Below are 27125 nucleotides of genomic sequence, written 5' to 3' on the forward strand. Positions count from 1 at the left end.
GACAAACTCAACTTGAGGATAGGATGTCTTATTCAGCACAAATAAGCAACAGAATCCCTCGGAACTTGTGGTTTGTTTCGCTATCTCCTCCCAGTAAGCTGATGTGCTTGAGTTTTTTTCTCTTAGTATCTACTTTGTCCTTAATGCACCTGAAGAGTTCTAGCCTTGTCAGAGGCAGTCTTTGGCATCTATGTGATTCTTCATACCAGTCTTAACAAATGAAGGCTATGTTCGGATTTACATATCCAGTCATTTTGGGCAAGAATTTATAACAGAATCATTTAGGGAAGACAGTGATGTAGTGGTAATGTCACTGGGCTGGCAATCCAGAGACCAAGCTAATGCTCTGCGGACATGGGTTCAAATCCCACCACATCAGCTGGTGGAATTTGTTTAGTACATCTGGAATTTAAAGCTAGTATCAGTAATTGAGACCATGAAGCTATGGTCAATTGTCATAAAAACCTATCTGGTACACCAATGCCCTTCAGGAAAGGAAGGCCTGGATTTTCACTGAGTTAGATTGACTTGGAAACCCTTTAAAAATATAGGGCATGTCCCGATTCCGGGATTCCCAACTCCATTCCCTGGCTGTGATTTTTGGGGGTGCCTCTAAAGGATACGGGCTGCTACCTGTCAGAATCCGGTTCTCCCGAACTGGCTGGCTCCATTCCAGAGATAGGTTTGTCCTATTCCTCTGCAATTTTCATGGAGTCAGGCCAGGTTTTTAAAGAGTCGTAGTTCATAGCACCTTAGAGGAGTCGTGAACCCTAATCTGCATGAGGGGACTTTAAAAGGTCTCCCCCAAGTCCCCTATGCCAAATTACAACCCCCCCCTCCCCCCCACCCAACCACCCCCTCAGGCTCCTCATGCCCCCTATCCCAAGCTCTTCCCTTCCACCCACCCCCTCAGGGCCCTCATGCCCCATATGCAAGCTCTGGCACTTCCATGTCCATTGACCTACTGTACACTTTCTAGAACCATTGAACGGCACAGTGTAAATTGGGATGTGCAAATAAAAGTTTTGGAAAATGTAATCCTTTGATCACTTTCCCTATGCTTGAAAACAATCTGGACAAGCTAATAAAAGTGTCAATCATCCAGGTCCTTTCCACAACCACAAACCACAAACACTTGAAAACCACTTACTTATGTCAGTAAATGTTGTGAAATTGACCACAGAGATCAGAGAGCCTGAGTTTTCAATCAAACAATGTTTGCTCTGGGGAACAGGTGTTCAGTTATTCTAATAGATGTCTGAGCTCTCAGCCAAATCTACATAATGGGCATGGAAGTGCCAGAGCATGGCAACAGGAGCCTGAGGAGGTGGGTGGGGTCATGAGGTTGCATGAATAGGGTGTGGGGAATATGTAGAGTGTGAGGGTGAGGTCTGGAGGGCCATTTGGCCTTTATTGTAACTAGGATGAAGTCCCACAGCACCGAGGTGGGCCTTTTAAACCTCCCACCTCAGGACCCGGCAACCCCTGTGGCTGCCTCCAAACTTCTTCCCAGGTCAGCTGGCCCAGCTTCAGTTCACACCCAGTGCCTGAGAATGAAGATCCTGTCTTGGCGGACACTTTTTTCCGAGATGGGCAAGCTGGGCCTGATATTTTCCCTACCCACTTCGAGGATGATAATCCAGGCCGAAATGTGGCATCCTAATCTGGCCTACATGTGACTTCAGATCCACAGCAATATATTTGACTCTTAACTGCCCTCTGAAATGGCCTAGCAAGCCACTCAGTTGTATCAAACCGCTACAGATAAGTCAATAAGGAATTAAACCAGACAGACCACCCAGCATCGACCTGGACACCGGAAACACAGCATCATACCCAGCCCTCTCAACAGGTTGGAGTCGTATCTAGCACAAAGGAAGGTGGTTGCAGTTTTTGGAGATCAATTATCTCAGTCCCAGGACATCACTGCAGGAGTTCCTCAGGGCAGTGTCCTCGGCCCAACCATCTTCAGCTGCTTCATAGATGACCTTCCCTCCATCATAAGATCAGATGTGAGGATGTTTGCCTATGATTGCACAATGTTCAGCACCTTTCGCGACTCCTCTGATACTGAAGCAGTTCATATTCAAATGCAGCAAGACCTGGACAACATTCAGGCTTAGGCTAAGTTGCAAGTAACATTCGCGCCACAGAAATGTCAGGCAATGGGCATCTCCATCAAGAGTTAATCTAAACCATCTCTCTTTGACATCCAACAGCATTACCACCACTCAATCCCTCACTATCAACATCCTGGGGGTTACCATTGATGAAAAACTGAGCAGGACCAGCCATATTAATACTGTGGCTACAGGAAGAGGTCAGAAACTGGGAATTCTGCATTGGGAGAGGGGTGAAGTGCTGAGCAGAAATTAAAATGAAAGGAAACCCAATCTGGAGGCACAGAATAGAGTCTGCGGACAGTCGACTGGGTGCTACAGCTATCTCTGCAAACAGCTAAGCAGCACATTGATACTCAGATGCTATGTTCAATAAACTGCTTGTAAGCAACTAAAATGCACATTTGCTCCACAGTTTCTATCGACATCACTGTGCCAGGCAATGAGGTGCTTCATCTTCATTCTGGCCTAGAATGGTGGTGTCACTTTATGCAGCCTATCTTTTCGCAACAAAAAAAATCATCTATTTAGCACTGTATAGCAAAAAATAAAAGCTGTGTGATGCCTTGGGTTTGACGCTGGCCATGTACTATTGCTTGGAGGGAAGTGTCTGAGCAAAATAAGCCTAAGAGTAGGTTTACAGCCACAACTCCTCCTAATTGACAACATTGGAAAATAACAGGATAGCTGATGTGGGAATTGGAAAAGTTGTCACACTGATGTAAGTCAATGGGGAGGAAAGTCATACTCTTCTGAGAGTGGGCTGAGGCACCTTATTGTGCCAAATCTAATCTGAAACGGTGTGATACTAAGGGACTAATTTTAATTTAACTTAATAGGCAGGAAACTCACAGGATCAGATGAAATTGTGCTTTTACAACCCACCTAATATTTTTCTCCTTTAATTCAGATGGATATAAAACCAGCTTTGTGCCCAGTCTCATCAGTTTCCCAAGAAGCAGGTTACGTTAGAATTGTCCTCTGAGTATCTGAACTGAAAAGTCTTCAGTTTTCATGTGGTGACATCCTTCAGCCTGATGAGAAATTTAACAAAAAGTAACAATTATATTGAGATTTCCCTGTACCCACATCCAAGTTTGCTGGTGAATCTACATTACTATTGTGCAGATTTTGTTGGGGTTGTTGCAGAAATTGGTCCGCTGCATCTGCACTTAATTAATCGCCTTATTCGTCATTAAATTAGTAGTGTCAATCAGATTCATTGAACAAGTGTCAGGTGCAGCAGAGAGTCATCTTCTGGGACTAGGACTAATGACAGAATTTTCCGTGCCTATTGGCTCGGGTGTGTTTGGCGGCATGAGCGGACACTACGGGGAAAAGGTCAAAAACCTGTTTTACAACATTGTGAAATCAGTTTGCAATCATCTGCTCTACCTGTCAATGCGTTTCCCACTGTCGGATGTCAGGAAATTCATTGTAATACATCTGCATATCATTATAAGCCCAGCTCGCCAGAATCACCCCTCATGCTGGATCACCTGAGATCACGCCAACGTGTTTCACAACTGTATATGGACAAAGTGCTGCACTTTGCTTGGGATTTCGAGGTTTGTTTGCCTACTATGCTTTGGGCAGCACTCACGGCCACCAATGCCAGGCTTCGCTGGCAGCACCACATCTCTTTTTGGGGGGCTCACGGGCAGGCCTCTACTAATGAGACTAGAAGTGAGGCAGGGTGGCTTTTCAATGGCTGCAGGGCAAGGGCTTGCTTGGGGAAAGGGGGATAAGTGGCCCCAGACATGGGAAGAGGCCGTAGGGCAGGGCATTACTGGGAAAGGTGGGGGTATCCCAAGGTGGGTGTGGGGACACACGTTGATCTATGCAAGTTGCCTCAAGAGGGTGAGGGCTGAAGAGGCAGTCTCCAGAGGAGATGAAGCCAGATGGAGTTGTGAGGGTGTGTGTGAGAGAATGAGTGGTGATGTCATTGAGCTGGCAGTGAGTGAGATGCCAGTGAATGTGTGATGGCTTTTTGAGTGTGTGAATTTAGAGTGATGAAATGGTTGCCTTACCCTGGCAGCATGGATGAGATCATCCATCCTCTTTCTGCACTGGAAGCACACCTCTTCTATGCAGCTTTGGCACTGGCCACCACTGCCATCACCTCCCAAGGTGACACTGCCAGAGCAGGGGTATGGGACTTTGTGGCGGGCTCCAATGGTGTCCAGAAGGCATCACAGGGACATGTCACTGAATCTTTTTGCCTTTTGGGGCAATGTCTTCTGTTCAGCAGTCCTGGGCTGAAAGCACCGAGAGGTGTGCGTGCGGCTGCACTTTAACTATGGTGCCCAGCGTGAGGAAGTAGAGAGGTGATGGCGTGGCAGGTGAATCAGAGGCTGCCCACCAGCAAAACGGTCTGCTTCCCGTGAATGCATGATTAATGAGGTGGGATCGAGATGATACGGCGTGAAAAACTGCCATTGCGACTGGCCGGTAAAATGTTCTTTTTCCTGTCCGCTACCACTCTTAATGCAAATCTGGGATGATTCCGCCCTAAAAATGCATTGATGGGAGTGAATGGAGGGTCTTTACGTGCTTAACTTGAAAGTGACAATTTTAACATTCAATATTTTGCCTAATTCATTTTATTACTGATTTAGTAATTTGACTGGGTGTTCTTACTGAATCACTTCCATCTGAGTTACATCCAAATGTGAACAAAGATCATTCAACACAGCATTAACTTGGATTTGTTTGAGCTGTATTTTATTTGCTTGTGAGTTTATGTGAATGAAATCTATTTGAAATGAACAGAATTTAAAAAAAAAATTAGCAGTATTATTGAAGAATTATTGCCAATTCACAGACCAGTGCAAGAACCAGATATAATGGTGCAGTTAGACTGCAATGCCTTTCTAACCGGTTTATCAGAATCTGAAATCTGGGAGAGTGAACCAGAAACTTCAACTATGGATCATATTAATGAGGAAGCAATATTAATAAAACAGGCTTTAAATGTTTATTATAAATGAATTTGTCAACAGAGTAAAATAAACTCACTAGAAAATGGAAACCCTGAAGCTGCTTAATCTGTTAAAAGCATATAAGAAGCATTACGAAGCAGACTATTGGACTCTGAGAGTGAATTGACTTCAGCTGAATTCCTCTGAGAAACTAGTTCAACAGTGGGTATGAGGATGAAGTGGCTAACAACAGATAAGAAAAGATTTGCAAAGAATGGTTTAACAGGACTTGTGCTTAGCACTGCGCTGTCAAACAGAAGGGCAACTAGTTAATGCATTGCAAAATATTTGTGTTATTCTTGTGTCCATTAAGTTCTCTGCTGACAACAGGGCATTTATTTTAATTCTGTCTTTATTTTTTAAAATTTATTCATGGGATGTGGGTGTTGCTGGCTAGGCCAGCATTTATTGCCCATCCCTAATTGCCCTTGTTCAGAGGGTCTGGAGTCACATGTAGGCCAGACCAGGTAAGGACAGCAGAGTTCCTTCCCTAAAGGGCATTAGTGAACCAGATGGGTTTTTATGACAATAGTTTCATGGTTATCATTAGACTTTTTAATTCCAGATTTTTATGGAATTCAAATTCCACCATCTGCTGTGGCAGGATTCGAACCCATATCCCCAGAGTATTACCCTGGGTCTCTGGATTACTAGTCCATTGCTAGACAATTACACTATGACATCACCTCCCACAACTAACAACGAAAAATCTAACAAAGAAAAAGATTGAAGGCCAATTTTGTGATGCTTTAGAGTCTCACCTTGGGAAGTATTTGATGTGTTACACGTTAAATTCTTCTAGCTGTGGATTACGGAGTCAGGTGATGCTATACTATCAGCTTGTGCAGACCTCACTTAACTAGTAGAAGTATACAGAATTGCAAGAGTTTGAATAAGGCTGTGCCATAGTATTTACCTTGCCTGTAAAATGGGCATGTGACTGCTAGACTAGCTAAGAGATTTACTCTCTCAACTGAGAGCTTACAACATATGAACAGGCCAAATGACTCAACCGTTGTCTAGTGAATCCAACAGCATCAGACTCCTGCTAGGGGCTGCCTCAGTGGCATCAGTCAAAGTGCTGATGACAATCGTTCTGAGTTCATTCCCTCACTACTTTGAATCATGCCTAAAGATATTCATGAAGATACCTCTCGCTGAATGCTACACTGAATTTCTGTAAAATCCTCTAGCAGTACTGCAGTGAGGTTAGAAGTCCATTGCTATACGTTCCCCAAGATTTCCAGCAAAATATTAACTCCTTGTCCATTTGCTTGATATGTGACGTGACATCACAGTTCTTTCTTATTTCTCTCCTATCAGTTCCATTTGCTCTTCTTGCCTTATGAATTGTAAGTAACCAAAAAATTCTTCCTCCAACTACATTCTTGTGATTGCTGGAATCTGTGGTCACAAATGTTTTGATGTGTTGCAAATTATGCTGCCACTAGGTCCTGTCACCTCATTTTGGGAGGAACCTACAGAAAAGAAAACAAACTTACTTTGTATGGCCAGGACATTGCTTACAAAGAGAGGTATAGGCTGGATCTTGGCCACCCAGGCAAGTAACTCGAATTGGTAAATTTCTTGCCTTACCGGACCCACCTCATTAAAAGTACCCTGATAAGCGCAATTTTCACTCCGGGTGGAAGGGTTCGGGATGGAGTCGGGCTCGCTGACCCCGTACATTGAGCGTAGGTGGCCATGGGGATGGGCAAATGCCAAGGTAGGCTAGTTGGAAGGCCTGCCTTAGTTCTATGGGACTTTGTCCCAGTTGCTTTAGAAGTTGTTAGGCCCTCTAACCCTCACCGCTCACACCTCCTCACCCCCACACCAAACCCCATGGCCCCTCATAACCTTCATGCCAACTCAGTGCCAACTCATGCCCCCTCACTTACCCCTCTTGTCTCTGTACTGCTTTCATAGCCACTCACCCAGTATTCACCATGGGCAGACCTCAGGAACCATGTGGAGATGAAAGAAATAAACTTCTCACAATCTAATGATGAAAATACTCCTATTCATAAAATTCATTCAAAATGTTTAAATCCCCTCTCTTGGTTAACCTCTTATAAAAACAAACAAACATCTATTTCACTAACCAAATTAATGATAGCCAATGTTTTAAAAGCCTCTTTAAACTATTAATCAAACTGTGAACTCAGAACACCCTCCTGAAATAACTGTTGCTTTTGAAACTCAGCCAAGCATTCTTAATGACATAATAACAGCCCTTTGGGAAATGTCAAACAAAGAGCTCTATTGAAACTACATGAGCAGGTGCTAATAATTTTTCTAACCTATGCCTGTCGATCAAAGCAGTCCAGCAGAGGATTTTTTTTAACTTTCAGTGACAGCTGCAGCTTGTTTTTTTTTTGTTTATAGAATGGGGAATTTAATAACTTAAGATCATAAGTTAATAAGTTAAAAAGATCTTATCAATCCTTTAAGTGCATTTATGTCTACTCCATCAATTCATGACCCCCCAAAGGCCCTTGCAACAGTCAAAATGGTGTCTCTTTCAATTTTAAATGGACAACCACATTGATGATTCACCTCGCCCCCCTTTCCCCTATCAGCAAAAATGGAATTGGCTAGAAATGGGGGTGGATCTCCTGAATCTGGGTCCCACCCGCCACTTATAAACATTGGCGAAGTCTTCCTGATGCCACAAAAATGCATCTTGTAGTACCACAACATATATAATGCATTATGCAGTTACTTACCTAGTTCAATCTTTATTCTGAAGAAAGGAGTTAGAATATGAAGGATTAATATATGGAGAATGCTTGCTAGGTAGAGACAGCACATCTCTAATTTACTTTCACTCCCCCTCTCTCTGAGTGTGGTCAGCATTGCAGTCGCTCACCTGTCCCTGTTGTAGTGTACTGACTCAGATTCTAGTCAGAATGCAGGAAAGAAGGCTAAATAGGAACCTCCTTAGGTACTCAAACAACACCTCTGTGAACACCACCTTTTTTGGGGCTAAGACATTGCAAATTAATTATGTATGGCAGTATGGCTGTACTGATTACAAACAGAACTTCCAAATGCTATGCACACGGTATCAATGTGGCTCGTTGTAATTGTAATCTCCACATCTTATTGAGTGAAAAAGTGATGACGAGGGCTCTCATCATGCTCTTTCCCTGAGGGAGATAGAAAAGCACGTTCTTTTGGGCTACATGGTAGAAAAGCAAGCAATTATGGTATACTTGCTATGCCACCCTTCCAGATCGATAGAAACCTTTTCCAGGTCTGGTGTACTTGGGATATTGCATTCACTCAATGTCATCTCCTGCCTTGAAATTTGGACTTCCATCTACACAGCAGGGTGGCATTCCGTGCCAAAAAGAAGCTGCTCTCCTAACCTGGTGCACCTCCTGCAGCAAGATTTCCAAGGCCTGGTCAGTGAAGGAGTCAATTTTGCCTACCTTTCTTTCTTGTAATATTCTGCGCCTCCTGGCCATCCATTGATTTCCCCTTTGAGATATACTGCCTGCCTTGATTTTGCAAGCCCCTGCTCTCCCTGCCCCGGCAAACAATCGTGTTCCTGTGCTATCTTCCTTTAAACATTTTGCATTTGCAGGACCCTAAGCCTATGAAGATGAAGAGATTGCCTTGCAAAATTCAGCAAGGCCATGTCTCTCGCTGACATCAGCATAGAGGCACATTTAGCAAAGATGTGCACAGCCAAGACTTTACAGGCCTCATAAAATCAGAACTTCGGAGTTAAGTGCATGCAGGTTGATTACTGAGGGGTAATTTCTGAATTCTTACACCTACACAAAGTACTGAGAAGTTCTGGTGCACAGTAATGTAAAGGTTGCATAATCACATGCAGCACATAGGAAGGAAGAAAGAAAGAAAGAGATTTACCTTCATATAACCCCTTTAATGACCAGGATGTCCCAAAGTGCTTTACAGTCAGTTAATTACTTGTTAAAATCATTGGTACAATGTAGGAAATGCAGCAACTAATTTACACATAGCCAGGTTCCACAAACAGCAACCAGTAATGTTGGTTGAGGGATAAATGTTGGCCAAGACAGTGGGAAGAACTCCTCTGCTGTTCTTCAAAATATTACTATGGAACCTTAAATGTTCATCAGAGAGGAGAGTTGGGGTCCCAGTTTAACTTATCCTCTGAAATTCACCTGTGTGCTTACACTGGTTCTTTACAGTTTCCGGACTGTCTGGTGGTTTTTGTACATCAGTCCTGTTTGTGTATGCTGGCAGCACACATTAGGAACCACCATGCCCCAAGCCTAAGGCTTTCTGACTGTTAAAATTGATCATAGGAAAAGCATGGACAGAATCCAGAATTTCCAGCCACGTGCTCCTTGCTACTCATTAAGGTTGGCCTAACGTTTTTCAATGATTGCCATGGTCTTCTTACTCAACAGATGCTTCATTAGGGCACTTCCCTCAATTTAGTCTACTGCATTCGTTGCTCCCAATGTGGTTTCCTCTACCTTGGAGAGACCAAACGCAGACTGGGTGACCACTTTGCAGAACACCTGCGGTCTGTCCGCAAGAATGACCCAAACCTCCCTGTCGCTTGCCATTTCAACACACCATCCTGCTCTCATGCCCACATGTCTGTCCTTGGCCTGCTGCATTGTTCCAGTGAAGCTCGACGCAAACTGGAGGATCAGCACCTCATCTTCCGACTAGGCACTTTCCAGCCTTCCGGACTGAATATTAAGTTCAACAATTTCAGATCATGAACTCTTTCCTCCATCCCCACCCCCTTTCCAACCCCCCCCTCCCCTTTTTTTCTCAATAATTTATATAGATTTTTCTTTTCCCACCTATTTCCATTATTTTTAAATGTGTTTCCATCCATTGTTTTACCTCTACCTTTTAGCCTATTTTGATCCCTTCCCTTCATCCCACCCCACCCCCACTAGGGCTATCTGTACCTTGCTCGTCCTGCTTTCTACCCTTAATTAGCACATTCCTTACACCACCTTCAACACCTCTTTTTCCTTTTGTCTATGACATCTTTTGGCAATCTCCACCTATCACTGGTCCTCTATCCAGCTCTACCCACCAGCCCCCCCGCCCCCCCTTAAACCAGCTTATACTTCACCTCTTTTCTATCTTTACTTAGTTCTGTCAAAGAGTCATACGGACTCGAAACGTTAACTGTGTTCCTCTCCGCAGATGCTGCCAGACCTGCTGAGTTTTTCCAGGCATTTTTATTTTTATTTTGGATTTCCAGCATCCGCGGTTTTTTTCTTTTACCTTCATTAGGGGTTGTTGTTAATGTTTCTAATTGTGGTGAAAAGAGTTTTTTTTTATTAAAAACATCATCTACCTCTTCAATAGAGAGGCAATTTTAACGGGTGGCTCCCAATAAATGAACCAATTGAGTCTCTTTTTTTTTTGAAAAATATACTTCATTCATAAAATATCTGGACGAACATTCCAAAACATTTCAAAATCACCATCACAAAAGTACGATCAACTTTTACACATGTATCGCAAGGTGCATCAATACAATCAATGAATATTACAATAATTTCAATATGATCAATGCAGACAATCAGACAATGGTGTTGGAGTTATCAACATACATCATGTTGCACTCTGAGGTGCTTTAATACAATTATAATACAACAATTAGTATTCAATGCATACAGTAATTTTGAGCTGTACAGCCCGAGGGGCTCTCAACAGTTCCCAGCCCCTCGGTGCACTGCGGCAGAAAGGTCTTAGACAGCGACCTTTCCCCATTGCGCCGTTGCAGCAGCTGCCCCAAGCTTTAGTGCATCCCTCAGCACGTCGTCCTGGACTTTGGAATGTGCCAGTCTGCAACACTCAGTCGGGGGACAACTCTTTGCGCTGGAAGACCAACAAGTTTCGGGCAGACCAAAGAGCATCTTTCACTGAGTTGATGATCCTCCAGCTGCAGTTGATGTTTGCCTTGGTGTGTGTCCCTGGGAACAGCCCATAGAGCACAGCGTCCTGTGTCGCAGAACTGCTCGGGATGAACCTCGACAGAAACCACTGCATCTCTCCCCAGACCTTAAAAATAAAAAACTGTGGATGCTGGAAATCCAAAACAAAAACAGAAACAGAAATACCTGGAAAAACTCAGCAGGTCTGGCAGCATCGGCGGAGAAGAGTACAGTTGACGTTTCGAGTCCTCATGTTCCTTCAACAGAACTAAGTAAAATTAGGAAAACAATTTCTTTTCCTAATTTTACTTAGTTCTGTTGAAGGGTCATGAGGACTCGAAGCGTCAACTGTACTCTTCTCCGCCGATGCTGCCAGACCTGCTGAGTTTTTCCAGGTATTTCTGTTTCTGTTTTTGTTCTCTCTAGACCTTCTTTGCAAAGGCACAATCCACAAGGAGGTGAACAACGGTCTCGTCCCCACCACAGTCAACTTGGGGGCAATGTGCAGAGGGGTGAGACTCCTGGCATGTTGGAAGGATCTGACGGGGAGGGCCTTTCTCACCACCAGCCAAGCTACGTCTTCTCTGCATAAATTTTTCCACCAGGGACAGGTGGTACGGCACGGTCCAACTACTTGGAGCATTCTGCGGCAGCGTGGCCAGATCCATCCTTCGCAACACCGGGGACAGGTAGAACCTCAGCACGTAGTGACACTTGGTGTTTGCGTACCGAGGGTCTACGCACAGACTGATGCAGCCGCACACAAAGGTGGCCATCAGTATGAGGGCGATGTTGGGCACTTTTTTCCCCTTTTATCTAGAGACATGTACGTCGCCACCCTGCGGACATGATCCATTTTCGACCTCCAGATAAAGCGAAAGATGGCTTGGAGTCTGGAATGGGCCAGACCTGCCACGTACAGCAACAGCGAGAGGGCCTCACACCTGATGACCAGGTTCTTACCCGCAATGGAGAGGAAGCGTCGCTCCCACATGCCCAGTTTTCTTTTCAACATAGACACTTGCTCCTTAATTGAGTCTCTATTGCACATCAATTGTGGCAACGCCACTTGCATTGTAGAAACCCAGAAATAACTGTGTGTAACTTATACAAGCTGACAACACGTTCATATCAAATTATTTTTCTCTGTCATTTTAATGGAGGTACTAAATCTAATTAAAATAAAAGTAAACAAAAGGAATTCCTTTGTTAAAATTATGGGATGTAAGAATTGAATACAAATGTTTTCTGTTTCTATAATAATACCATAGACAGTAATTTCTAAGCTCAAGTTCATTTGAATAATCAGCAAGGGCAATATAAGCACATGAAAGGCTTTCATCATCCTGCTGATCGTTTGAAGTGCTTGTAGAATCTCTGGTACAGCCCATGGTTATTTGTTTAATGATAGCGTGCCTGTGCTGCTGTCTGCAATGATCAACGCCCTGATTGATGCTGGGCTGAGGAACATATAAAATGATAGGTATTCAAGTCAAGAATGGCTATGTGCTAGTGAAAAACATTCCAAAGGTACTGTGAGCTGATTGCATGTAATTTTCCAATGCATCATTTTTCATAGTTCCTTGTGTAGCATTGGCCTTTTGACCTAATTGGGGGGACTGATTAAGCTCTTGGTGAAACTCAAGGTAGTTGAAAATAAGTGAATGCGCAGGGGAGCGAACGACAAAAATTCTTAGGGCAGAACTTTTTGCCGAGTGGGCGGGCATGCGCCTGACCCGGTCGAGCGTGAAATGACACGTGATGACGTCGGGCAAGTGTCCTGACGTCATCGTGCACTCGCATGATATTTTGCTCAACAGGCAGACGCTGGAGTTGGAGCCACACCCGCCAATAATTAAGAGGCCAGTTAAGGCCCTTGACAATCCAATTGACAGCGATTTAATGTTGTCTGTGCGATTTTTCGCTTGTTGGGCAGACGAGCAGGCCACAATTTGCAAAACCTCATCCACAGGCGACATAAGGAGAGTCAGCAGCATTGTCAATGTGTATAGTGAGGAGTTTTGGAGATAACTCACTGCTGGTGGCTTATTAATACTTGTCAGCTTAATCTCTGATCGGGTCTTCATTATTAGCATTTCCAGGCTTCATTTCAAGACTCACTGGTGTCTTCCAGGCCCCCTGAGGATCAGACTGTGTGGAGCCTTCCAGGTATCAGACAGCCTTCTGTTACCCTGGTAATTGGGCTTGTGGTCTCTGCAGGAGGCACCTCCTCTGAGGAGGAGCAGCAGGTCAGAAGGGAGAGGAGGCCACACATTCCAATGCAGTTTCCAGGGGAGGGACCTCTGGGAGGAGAGGTGCAGGCACAAGGGGTGCAGGGCCAGCAGGTAGTCCAAGGCGGAAGGGGCCGCAGAAGACACCTCTATCCTGCTGCCATAGTTTACAGGCAGTGATGCAGCTACCTCAATATGTCCGAGGTGCAATGCCATTGGAGGCTCCGCCTCTCAAGGGAGACAGTGATATCCATTTGTCAGATGATCGGGCCTGAGATCAGCTCCGACTGCATGGGTAGAACCCCCATGCCAGTGGCTCTGAAGGTCGCAGCAGCTCTCAAATTCTGTGCCTCCAGCTCTTTCCAGGGCTCAGTGGGGGATCTCTGTAGAGTCTCCCAATCAGCTGTCCACAGTTGTGTCAAGCTGGTGACAGAAGCTCTGTTCAGGCGGGTATTGACTTTCCTTCATTTTCATACTGACAAGGCCAGCAAGGCTGAGTGACCCAAAGGCTTTGCAGCGATTGCTGGGTTCCCTTGTGTCCAGGGTGCCATCGACAGCACACAAGTGGCCATCAAGACGCCAACAGTTCAGCCGGGTGCCTTCATCAACAGGAAGGGATTTCACTCCATGAACGTGCAGATAGTGTGTGACCACAGGATGCAGATTCTACAACGAAAACAAAAAATGCTGGAAAAACTCAGCAGGTCTGACCGCATCTTTGGAGAGAGACAGAGATAACGTTTCAAGTCCGTATGACTTCTTCAGATCGAAAGGGAGGTAGAGATGTGGTGAAATATATACTGATTTAGGGGGGTGGAAGCGGTGAAGCTGGATAGAAGGCCAGTGATAGGTGGAGGCAAAGTAGAGATGGCAAAAAAAGTCTTAAACAAAAGGTCAAAGAGTTGTTAAATGTGGTAGTATGCAGATTTTGCAAGTCTGTGCAAGGTACCCTGGCAGCTCCCAAGACGCCTGCATTCTCACAGTCTCCCAGGTGCCAACGCTCTTCAGTGCTCCAGCCCGACCGGTTGGGTGGTTTCTTGGTGACAAGGGCTATCACTTGAAAAGGTGACTCATGACGCCTCTCCGTCACCCAAGAACAGAGGCAGAGCAGCAGTACAACAGGAGCCAGGCCTCCACAAGGGCGGTGGTAGAGAGAGCCATAACTCTTCTCAAGATGCGCTTCCGATGCCTGGACCATTCAAGGGATGCACTGCAATACCCTCCAGAGCATGTGTCACTGATAGTGGTTGCATGCTGCACTCTCCACAATCTTGCACTGGCAAGGGGGGACCCATTGGAGGAAGAGGACCTTGATGCAGCTACACAGGCCACAGAGGATGAATCCAGTAGTGAGTCAGAAGAGGAGCATGGTGAGGAGAATGCTGAGGGCGTGGAGCCAGACCTCTGTATCCTCCAGGGAGGCAGGGACACCAGAGAGGCCTTGATCCAACACTCCTTCAGCTAGGCTGCCAAATAAGAACTACCACCTCATGCCAGGGCTGCCGCTCCCATCCTGGATCACAGAAATGACCCTTTCCTTGGCCCCCAAGATACACTCAGTGCCTGTGCAATAAAGTTTCAAGCCTCCCATGTCCAGCATTGGCCTACCCTGCACTTACAAAACAAATGAAGCATACTCAGGCCTATAACACAAAAGCAAATGTAATTATACGTTGGAACACTCAGTTTTGAATGGAAAAAAAATGGTGTTGGTAGTCACACTATTAAAAAAAGAAAAACAAAATGGGTGAACAAAAGATCACCTGTGACCAGCCCCTCTTGTTTAAGGGGCTTTAACCTTACATTTGCGGGTGCTACATCTAGGTGCTCCCCCTTCGCTGGCACCGGCATTGGAGATAGCCTGCTGACTGTGCTGTCCTGTTGGTCTTGATGACGTTGGCAGTCGTCCTCTGGCCAGTGGAGCCTGTGCTGGCCCCGCCTGGGAGGGAGCAGCCAGTGCCACGGCTGGCATCTACCCAGGTGTGCCGGTCACAGACAGAGGAGCTGCTACCGTCATCCAGAGCTCCCTGAAGGAGACGGTAGAGACGGCAGGCAGCTCATGTGCCAAAGCGGTGTCGCTGTGGACCTCCCTGCTCGCCATTGATGGATGGGCACCTAGATGGGATACTGGGTGCCTCATCCATCTCCCACACTGACACTGACCAGCTGAGGTCAATGCCTGTGTGAGGGCTTACAGGACCGAGCGCAACCCCAGGAGCCCCTGATTCTGTTCCTGGAGCAGCCTCTCCATGAGAGTTGCCACACTCTCCATGGAGGAGGCATTGCGCTTGGCTATAAGGGTCAACGCAATGCTTCTGCCCTCCTTGGATTCGTCCACAACAGAGACCATGGCGTGCATGCGCTTATGGATCTCTGCCAGATCCTCCCACACACCCTGCTGGACATCCAGCTTTTGTTGACTAATGGATGACTCCAGATGCTCATCATCTACCTTCGACTGAGCATCGTCCTGGTCTCCAGCAGTCCTCCAACTGCCGACGCCCAGGGCACTCTCTGCCTGTACCTGCACGTCAAGTGAGTGTGAAGTGCCCTCACCAATGTGCACTGAGATACTAACCACTGAAATAATGCCCACCGAGGTGCTGGTGCCTGCTTCAGAGGGTGGGTGTGACACAGGTGCTTGGGGAGCATGGTGGTCCTCCGGGGTCAGGGGTGGCCCTTCAGGGTCCGGAGAGTGAATGCCTGCTGGCGAATCTAAAAGGGAGAAGGACATGTCATTAGTTAAAGTCATCACACTGTGCATGTCAAGCAACCTGGTGAGACAACGGAGACCTCCATCACAGTGCCCTCGTCTTTCAACGATCAATGGGGGCTACAGGTTCAAGGCTCACATCAATGAAGAGACTACACTAGAATGGTTGCAGAAGCCAAAATTCTCACCTCTGTGCACTACACTCTTACCTTCATCTGACACCCCTGCCTCATGATGGCCACTTGACCAAGGTGCGGAGCGTCTCTTGAGCTCCAGGGCCTCCTGCTTGTACTGGGAGAGGATGAGGAGGTGTGGGGGTCTTCCACCAGTCCGCGACCTCTCAATATTGTTCTGGGATGTCTTCTCCTGAAAGAACAAAGGAGCATTGATTAGTCCGCTCTGTACATGTAGCGCCATTGCAACCTGGCCAACCCATAGCCGAGGAGCACCTTGCAGGGCACATCCAGGTTGTGGGTTCAAGCCACAAGGTACTCGGTCAAAGCGGCCGGGGCTCAGACCCTTGATCAGCTCCAGTATGATTGACTCAGACTCTGTAACAGCCCTGAGCTCCATGGGGGGATGGCCAGCCCAAAACAATTCAACACACTGTCCCATGCCAACATGGTACTCATCCTTCCTGAGCGCAGCAGGTCATCAAAGCGCTTCCGGCACTGCACCCAGGTGCATCGTGGCTGCTCACCCAGTCTGCCACCTCCTCCTATGTCTCCTTTGTGAGGTGCGGTTGCCTCCTCCTCCCATCTCCGGGGACAAGGATGTCCCCTCTGGCAGCCACGCCCTCCAGGAGGGCAGCGAGGCACTCATCAGAAAAATGGGGAGCTGGTGCCCAGCCGACCTGCCTGCCTGCCTGACGTTTGCTACCACATTCAAGTTCATCTTTACAATGGCAGATGGACGTCCTTCCCTGGCAGCCTTTCTGGGGCTGCCTGCGTCGTTTTTAATCAGGCCGCTAAGTCGCCAATGGACCTGGCGGCCAACAGGCCCACATCTCCACTCGGCCCTTCCTGGCCTATGATGAGCCACGTTTCATGCTGGGCGGGCCTTAATTGGTCCACCATCGTGAAATCGCGGCTAAGCCCCAATTGCGAGTGGCGGTTGGCTTTCCGACCGCTCCCGCCGAGCCCACCCAACGAGGGCGAAATTCTGCCCTTAGAATCAGTGAAAATGTTCAGAAACTATTTCAATCCATCAGTCCCTTTTGAAAATCCTCAGGGGGATGAGGAGAAATAAGTACCATGCAAAAATCAAGTGAAAAGAAAACAAATGTGGAGCCATGAAGTAGAGAGCTAGTAGGAGAAGTGGCAGCCTCCATATTTAATGGCTGGCAAATGATGCATGAGGTGGATGGAAAATAAAGAAGAGTTATCCTGGTTGACCCTGAGGATTGCCAAAGGACTGCAGGGTAGGATTGCCAATTCTGGTTGGACATGTTCCTGAATATATCATCACACCCTGGCCTCCAACTGCCCTGCCCAACATCCTACACACCTGCCAATTGAACGGCAACTAGACTCTCCATGATCTATTGGATGATTCTTTACAGTCAGTCAGACAGGCTTTTTCCCCCATGCCTGATGTTTTCATAAGTGGTAAACAAAAGTGTTCATAGAATTTTTTTTAAACCACAATTCTTATCACCTCCTTTTATTTTTCTCCAGGGTTGCTCAGCAGTGTCATGGAGGTAAGTGTTTACTTTTGGAGACTCTAGGGCAATCCTGGAGGGTTAGCAACCCAGTGCAGTAGTTGGAATGAGCCTAAGCCTAAAAGATAATGGCTGAAGTCACCTTCACAGCCCATGGCCATGCTATATATTTGATGGAGTTTGGCTCCAGAACAGATTAAAATAAGTGCCACAATTCTACCATTGTCTCCTTGGCAACTGGAACCCATACACACACACAGTTCCTCGGAAAAGTTGCAATTGATGTACCCGATCTATGTTTGTGGGTGGGAGGATAATGGCAGGCGTACACAGTCCTCCTGCGTCACCTGCTTGGCATTCCTAGATCTTTCTTCTTATGCTTGAGAACTTAAATATAGCAGGATTCACATAAGGAAGCACATTATGCAGATTTCTGAGGCATGGCAATGTCAGTACTCATCACACCAAGCCTTCTCACCAAGGTGAGCAAAAATAAAATTACTAAAAAAAAGTCTGCACTGAAAAGCTTGTAAAGCATCTCGAAAAAATACTGGGCTAAATTTTACCAAACCTTTGAGTTCGGGCCAAGAGGCAGCAAAATGGCACGGGAAGGCACCGAGTGGCGTACCCAACATCTTCCTGCTGTCATGCCATTTTGCCAGTGCCAGGAAAAGTGGCAGATGGCCATCCTGCCTGGAGCCCAATTAAGACATTTGTGGCCAAATAAGGGCCTCTTCCTGTTTGGGCTGACATTTTACAAGCGGTTGTGTGCAGAGACTGCCAGCTAGGTTATCTGTGGTGGCCTCCCAGCAGACTTCGGGGTTGGGGTGTTGAGGCCTCCTTTTTGGGTACTCTTTGGTTCACCCCAACTGGCAGCAATGGTTCACCCCGAGCCCTGTCCTCAGCAAATTTCCCCAATGCTTCCCCCCCCGCCACCACCCCACTCTGCCAGGATCTGCCTACCTGGCCCTTGCATCTCCAGACCCCACTTACCTGTCTTTGAGGGCAAATGGCCATTGATGGACCCTGATCTCCAGGTGCAGCGCATCAGTGGTCACTGCTAGCAGTGACACTCCTGAGGCCGCTGAGTTGCCAGCCTCTAACTGGGCTGGCAGCCCTTGGGGGTGGGCCGCCGTCCTTAATAGGATGGCAGACCCAGCAACAGTTGCTTAAATGGCTGCCACCAGCAAAACGCAACCCTGGATCCCACTGAACGCCGAAGCGGTGACCTGCTCGCTTTTGGACCCAGCAGTATGACCTCTGCCACCTCTGCAGAATTCCGTCAATATTTTGTCTTCCTTGAAATCATCAATTCTCAAAGCAGTAGTTGCCTAGCACTCTTTGGATGTAATCTTTATAGTTACACATTGATGACTGAATGTATAGCTTGGTAACTGCTGGGAAATTATGTCCACATCTAAATGGTGGCATGTCCGTGCATTATTATATGGTAAGGGAGCTAGTGCCCCTAATAGGAGCTCCCTGCACCTGTTATAATGCCCATCAGAATTATAACTCGTGCATATTGTGGATGGAGGTTGAGCCTGTGACCCCTACTCATCGTCACACTGTGCTTTGTCATGTGCAAAATCAGGGGAGAAACAGGTCTAAAGGTAGGGACTAAGAAGATGTACAAATACACCACATCACAGTGACATAGCATTTCACTCTTGGTGTCTGCTATTTATTGCTTGTTGTTTGCAAAACAAAAATCTGATATGGCACTAGATTTTTCAATTAGTTAATGATCAGAACCAAAGTTTGAAAAACCTGAAGCCCTGATTTTCATACCCTTTAGCCATGATGGGGAGGGTACAACTCTGAAACATAGCGAGGGTGAGTTAATTACCGGTATTTTAAACAGGCCAATGTTTTCAGGGAAGGCAGGAACATTTTCACATGCTGACTGATTTAAAAATGAAATCAATGTTAAAGAAAGGCCACAATAAAGAGCGACATCAGTTTGTAAGTGCTAACAGTTACCGCAGTGAAAACTTCACACTGAAGAATTGTGGCTAGGATTGAAGTTTGTAATTGAGAAATGCTGGTAAGCAAAGTGTTAGATTAGGTTGTCATAGGTATTCAAACAATGGCCCTGAATTTTCCCCTTGTATGGCTCTGCAGTTTCCACATTAGTGGAAGCACGGTATCCCCATGGGTAAAGAAAATTAACAAATTGTTGATCCTTTCCGTAAGAGCAAAAATTTTACCTTTGCATTTTTTTTGTGGTGTTTTGTAGTATAATTTAAGTTAAAGGATCATCTCAAATACCAGATGAGGTGAATGACTCATTTGATTATGCTGAAATAAAATGCGTAAACACCTACTGAATACCTGCACTGGGGGAAGATCACAATGGGCAAAAAGGGACAGCAGTCTAAGCTGATTATTAACGTTTTGCTCTCCCTCTCGATGTCTCTCTCCTCTCCCCCTTTCTCTCTGTCTTGTGTCTATGCATTTCTCGTACTTGAAAGTTTCACACTTGTGTCTAACAAACTCAAATTTATTCATACAACAGCAATGCTAAATGGAAAGGGAATCTACAACATTAAAATAACTTAATGCAAAGTATTTTTTATAAAAATGAAGCCAGTCCTTGTTTTGAAGGTTTCTGCTGACCTTGAAAACATGGACTATTGTCAGGGCAGCAGCTGAGGATTTATAAGCAGTTAGCCTGTACTTAACCTCAACAACAATAACTTGTATTTATATTAGCATCTTTAATGTAATAACACATCCCAAGGTGCTTTAATGGAGTATCGTAGAGCAAAATTTGGCACTGAGTCACGTAAGAAGATATTAGAGCAGATAGCCAAAAAGCTTGGTCAAAGAGTTTAGTTTTAAGGAGTGTCTTGATGGAGGAAAGCGAGGTAGAGAAGTGAAGAGGTTTAGGAAGGGAATTCCAGAGTTCAGGGCTTAGGCAGATGGAGGCCTGGCCACCAATGGTGGAGCAATTAAAATCGGATGAGCGCAGAAACGACTGGAGAAGATTACAGAGATGGGAAGGGGGAGACCATATGGAGGAATTTGAAAACAAGGATGAGAATTTTAAACAAAAACAGAGAATGCTGGAAAAACTCAGCATCCTCTGGCAGTATCTGTGGAGAGAGAAACAGAGTTAACATTTCAAGTCCATATGTCTCTTCATATGAGAATTTTAAAATTGAGACTTTGCTTGACTGGGAGCCAAAGTAGCTCAGCGAGCACAGGGGTGATGGATGAATGGGACTGGGTGAAAAACAGGACACAGGCAACAGAGCTTTGGATGACGTCAAACTTACAGTCAATTGTGGCTAGTGCTGCCAGGAGGGTGCTGGAATTGTCAAATCTGGAGGCAACAAAGGTATGGCTGAGGATATCAGCAGCCGAGGCAGGGACTGAGTTGAGTGATGTTACAGAGGTCCTAGGCAATCCTCATAATGGTGCAATATATAGTCGGAAGCTCATCTCATGGTCAAATATGATTCCAAGGTTGTGAACAGTCAGGTTCTGCCTCAGCCAGCTTCCAGAGAAGGATGGAGTCGGTAGCCGGGGAACAGCCGGCTGTTTTCTACAATTAGACTTTTTAACCTTCAGAGACACTTCCAGTGTAACAGTGGAATAAATTCTTCCTTACATCAGATACATCTCTGTTCCTGTAAAATAACAAATCATCAAACCTTTTGGAAAAACAATGGGAGTTACACATTCTGTTTTGGAAAATTAGCTGTGATCTTCTCAAGTTGAAAAATAGGGATTTTAGTAATATAATGTTCTTGCATGGATTGTGGTCTTCAGTGCAGTATTGCAGCCAATGTCATTCACAACTATATGGTATAAGGACTTCCAAGATGAGAAATGAGAATTTGACCTACAGTCGACCACATCTCCTTAAGGCCAATTTCAACTAGCACTGTGATGGACATTCACATCATAAGGGTATTCTTAATCAAAACTCAGTACAGAAGTTGATTATTTTAATCATTGATTGAAGGCAACAGGTCGATAGTCAGATTGAAATATTCTCCCAACTTTCCAAAATTCAAATTTTCCAAAGGCAAAGAAGGTGAGATAGTAAATGAGAAATCTAATTTCGTTTTAACCTTAATGTAATCCCTTTGAAGCTCAACTAGAAGTAGGATTTATATCTTAGCTTACTTCATTTATTTTATGAATTATAAGGTCTCATTTAATCTTTCTCTATAGTGAAGATTAAATAACTGTAAAAGTATTCTGTTACTCAACCACATTGTAAGGTACAGAGAGGTATACAGAGATCTTGCTATGAAATGCTCAAGGAATCAAAATCCTCTAAGTAACCAGTCATTTCTCAAATTAACAATGGCTCTTCAAGTGTCAAAATTAGTGCTATACATTTACTTGAAACCTGTAACCTGAGCTGTATGTGGGAGGCTAGAGTCTATCTGGACACGGGTGATAAGCTACCAGTTCAAAGAGTCTGCTGTTCATATGATAGTAAGCACCTCTAGTACAGTTACATACAACAGATGGGCACAGTTTGAAGCCAAGCTCATTGAGATTTACAATCTCCAATGGGAACATACTTGGGAATTTTCAAAGATCCAACAACTTAGATCCTACATTTGGGCATTTGAGAAATTGAAAGATGAGATGCTTTATACGGGCATCTTTTGAAGTACTTGAGGGAATTGTATCACCCTATCATCATATTTCTACTTCTTGCTAAGAAAATGATTTTTTATAAATAAATATATATGCGCACATGCAGACAGCTCCATATACACAGTACTTCAAGAGGGCCCTTTATCAGAAACCATTATGAAAGGTCTCAACCATGGTATTAATCGTTTTTTTTAAGATTCTTACTCAAACAATTTTACATTTTCGTATTAACAGATTCTTAAATCTTTAAAATATTTTAATAGGTATTGCAATATATTAATGTAACAAAGATAATTTAATTTCTTTTTGATAGTTATATATGTTCATAAGTATCGCCAATGATTTCAGTTTCCCACGACTTGCAGTTAAGCTTGCAGCTATTTAGTATTTGTTGATTTTTTTTGCAGCCTCTGCAAGGGAAGGACTCTGTACTCTGTCGTTAGAGATGCTAAAATGGTGCTGGATGTGAACAAAACCAGACAAATTGCTCAGGAGATTGTGAAGGTGTGCAAAGTGTTATGATCCCTGTAGAGATCACTAAGATACTTTTAAAAAGATACTTGACTTTACAGTGACTGACTGAAAGGATTACATGACAAGATTTCAAGCTTTCAGAATTTTACTGTAACAAACTAAAAGCAATATTGATTAGCCACTATTTAGTAGGCAACCTATAATTTGAACTGCCGAAAAGATCCCCCATGTGACTTTTATCATGATTGACAATCCCCGACCATGGTTATAATTAATGCTGACCCTTAAGTAGACCCTTTATTCTTTTGCAATCAGTCCAAAACTATTCTCTGCTCCCGATGGCCTGCTTCCTTTTTCCTTTCCCAGCCAGATAACTTCTCCTCCCAGAAGTGACTTTCACTGTGAGGTTTATGATGGAGATCCTTCTTTGTAGCCCAGGCTAAGCGAATCTTCCAGCCTCCTTTGAATACTCACAAAATTGGTCTCTTCAATCTGAGCACGAGCTCTCACCCATGTTCTGTATGAGGAACAATAGGATCAGCATTTCTCTGCTTCAGGTGAAGGACCAGCTACCTCTATCTCCTGCTAGCTCTCTCTCTCTCTTTGAGTCTTGCAGACTCCCTTTGGGTCTGTGAGTTTCAATGATATTTTAGGAAATCCTGTAATCTGATACTACAATGGACTCATCCTATCTTAAAGCCCAATTCCATGGCAATGTGATTAACAAGAACCTTGTACCCAGGTAGAAATGCTAATTAACTGTCTTCTAGACCCCCCCAACTCCATTCTGGCTTGGAATTAAATAGTCAACTCAGAGTATAACTATTTATAAAACCTGACATTCCTAACCTCATGTGCAGATGCTCTTGCTACTGTCCACAGCTTTGATCAACTTGCACCTTCTCATCAAGTCTCTTGACTTGGGCCCCTCTTGTCCCCATAGCAACCAAGCTACCCAGGCATGTTGTTGGGCAGAACTCTGAGCAGGTCACATAACCCTCTTCATGCCTCCATTTTACCTTAAATTAAAGAGAGGGTCCCAAAATTGAAGTCTTGTGACACAGTTGAAGCATCCCTACTCTGGGCCAGAAGCTCCAGGTTCAAACCCTACTCCAGAACTTGATGTATTCATAATGTGAGCAAACAGGTTGATCATCCACCTGTAAATCCTTCCAATGTGCCAGATGGCAGGCAGTAAGAGCGGGAGAGTTTCTTGGTCAGCCATACTGCAGAAGGCAACAGCAAGCCACTGCTCTACTTTGCCAGGAACAATCATGGACCAATCCAATGGAAGTCCATGGTTGCCAATGCTCTCTTAGGGTGTGGTACCAGAAGGAGCTCCAAAACATAACACTCTTATAAACTTCGTATTTGTAATATAGCATTTTTATTTAAAAAAATATTGTCATTTAACATCAGTCAACTAGCGCTAATAACATATGGAACAAAGCTGTACATTTTTATTGTGCTGATTAATTTGCATAATATTTGTAACTTGGGAAAATATAATACTTGTTCTGTGGTTAATAACCAGCATGTACCTACTTAAAACATTATTATAATTTTTATTTTCAAGGGAATGGGTTACCTACATGCTAAAGGAATTATCCACAAAGATTTGAAGTCAAAGAATATATTCTATGACAATGGAAAGATAATAATTACCGATTTTGGCCTCTTCAGCATCTCCGGAGCTTTACAAGAGGGCAGGTACAGTACTGCACTGAATGTATATCATTGCTGTTAAGGAGTTAAACAATATAGATAATATACATTAATAGTTGTTCTTTCTTACAAGTTTTCCTTTTGTTTTCTCAACAAAATGGAGATTTTTTTCCCATTTTATGCTACAGAAGAGCAGCCCTTTGACTTGAAAATATATTCAAATCGTGGACAGATTGGACATTTATGATCTCAGTTAAAAGTACTATTTTAAATTATTTTCACTTATGACTTCACAAATATTTAATTCTGTAGGAGGCATTTATTGAGGCGGTTTAGAAACCTTTCTTAGGTGAGGTAAGTAGTAAAGCAAGTGACGAAGTGGACTTAATTGGTTTTAGCTTCTAACATTAAAGTTGTTGAATAGTAATGTGATGGTTATAGTGAACAAACTGAAATGATTATGTCGCTTAAATAAAAGCAAAATACTGCGGATGCTAGAAATCTGAAATAAAAACAGAAAGTACTGGAAAAGCCTCAGCAGGTCTGGCAGCATCTGTGGAGAGAGAAACAGAGTTAACATTTTGAGTCCATGTGACTCCTCGTCAGAGCTAAAGAGAAGTAGAAATGTGATGGATTTTACACTGTTTAAGAAGGGGTGGAGCAGGTGGAACAAGTTGTAAGGTCAAGGATAGGTGACAGCTAAGGAGAGATTGACAAAGATGTCATGGACACAAAACAAAGGGAGTGTTAATTGTTGTGGTAAAGTGTCAAGAAGGTGCTGATAGTGGCACAAAGGTAAAATAGCAGAAGCTGTTCATCGCAGAAGAAGAGTCAGCACTCTGTGAAAGCAAGACATAAAAATAGGTGAGGAGAGGGGAGTGGGTGGTTTTGGGAAAAAGGATAAAAAAATGAACAAATAAATAAAAGAATAAAATCAAATTTTAAAAATACATAATAATAAATTTAAAAATGGATTTAAAAAGGGATTAAGATGGAGGAGATAGTTCATGGTCTGAAGTTGTTGAACTCAACGTTAACTCCAGAAGACTGTAAAGTGCCTAATCAGAAGATGAGGTGCTGTTCCTCCAGTTTGCATTGGGCTTCACTGGAACATTGCAGCAGGCTAAGGATAGACATGTGGGCATGAGAGCAGGATGGTGTTTTGAAATGGCAAGTGACAGGAAGGTCTGGGTCATGCTTGCGGACTGAGCGAAGGTGTTCTACAAAGCAGTCACCCAGTCTGCGTTTAGTCTCCCCAATGTAGAGGAGACCACATTGGGAGCAGCCAATGCAGTAGACCAAATTGAAGGAGGTGTTTCACCTTCTGCAATTGCATGGGAAGGTACCGTGGGAGGGGGTTGAAATGTAGTGGACCAAGGTGTCGCGGAGGGAACGGTCCCTACAGAACGCCGACAGGGAGGGTGAAGGGAAGATGTGCTTGGTGGTGACATCATGCTGGAGTTGGCGGTGGATGATCCTTTGAATGCAGAGGCTGGTGGGGTGAAAAGTGAGGACAAGTGAGACCCTTTCATGGTTCTGGGAGGGAGGGGAAGGGATGAGGGCAAAGGTGCAGGAGATGGGTTGGACATGGTTGAGGGCCCAGTCAACCACAGTGGGGGAGAGACCTCGATTAAGGAAAAAGGAAGACATGCCAGAAGCACCGTTTTGGAAGATGGCATCATCGGAACAGATGCAATGGAGGCAGAGGAACTGAGATAATGGGATGGAGTTCTTACAGGAAGCAGGGTGTGAGAAGCTGTAGTCGAGGTAGCTTACATTTTCGCAGTACTTATGTGACCTTGGCAACTGCGTACTGACCTACTGAGTGTATTGAAAGCAACAGCACATCCACTTTCATTTGGGAAAAGTATAATTTTTAAGAATACATTTCACTAGATGTATTTTTATTTGTTTTCTTTGCTTGAGGTTCAGTTACACTAAGCACCCTTCTCTAACTGAGAGTGGATAGAGAAAGCATTCCTAGGTGGAAAATTCCAGACAGCAGGATCACAGCGAGTAAAGGGGAAAGAGAAGTCCAGTGTTGGAGCAGGGAGGGGCCCTTCCAGAGCAATTGGAAATCACCAAGCTCAGACACAAGACCTTCAAGAGATTTGAAAACAAGGGTGAAAATTTTGAAATTGGGGCACAGGGGCTTAGAGAGGATGGGCTGACAGGAATGTGGGATGGTGACTGAGGATGCAGGATGCAGGCTGCAGCAATTGAAATTAGTTCACACTTGTAATGTTGATCTGAGAAAGCCAGTTGGGAGGCTTGAGAAGTGTCAGGACATCAGTGATGATGGCGTGGACTATGGTTTAGGCAGCAGGAGAGGAATTGGGGGAGCAGTTGATGGACCTCATTAGTCAGATGAGGGATCTTAGAGGTGAGGAGGACGTGGGAGAGAAACTGCAAGGAATGGGGAAGGTGAGAACGCAGTCCTCTGGAGAGCAGATTTTGGAGTTAGGAACTTGTGGGAATTGCAAGGGTCGGGCAGTCAGTCAGAAGATCGATGCCTCTGATTTTGGACACAAATAAGATCCGCAAATTCTTTGCGTTTAGAGTTGGAGGTACCGTAGAATGAGGTCACAGAGCACTGTTGGTCTTAGAAAAAGGTGATTGGAGTACTTGCTCCTTTCCAGGAAAATTTTGAAGTAGTATGGCTTTGGCCAGGGAGAGGGAGCAGCTATAAAACTTGAGTGATCCTGCAGGAGCTTCCAGCTGATGTTTTGACCATGCTGGATGGATCATTCAA

General features: G+C 44.6%; 1 protein-coding gene across 1 annotated transcript in view; it reads left to right on the forward strand.

The window, feature by feature from the left end:
• The window catches only part of ksr2 (kinase suppressor of ras 2), a 411064-nt gene that overhangs the window by 344051 nt on the left and 39888 nt on the right, over positions 1-27125 (forward strand). Inside the window, exons 16-17 of the mRNA XM_041203055.1 lie at positions 22642-22738; positions 24285-24418. Coding sequence (XP_041058989.1) covers positions 22642-22738; positions 24285-24418 — 231 coding nt within the window. The remainder of the gene's footprint in view (positions 1-22641; positions 22739-24284; positions 24419-27125) is intronic.

The sequence above is a fragment of the Carcharodon carcharias genome, chromosome 13 (genome assembly GCF_017639515.1).
Source record: "Carcharodon carcharias isolate sCarCar2 chromosome 13, sCarCar2.pri, whole genome shotgun sequence".
NCBI classification, from domain to species: domain Eukaryota; kingdom Metazoa; phylum Chordata; class Chondrichthyes; order Lamniformes; family Lamnidae; genus Carcharodon; species Carcharodon carcharias.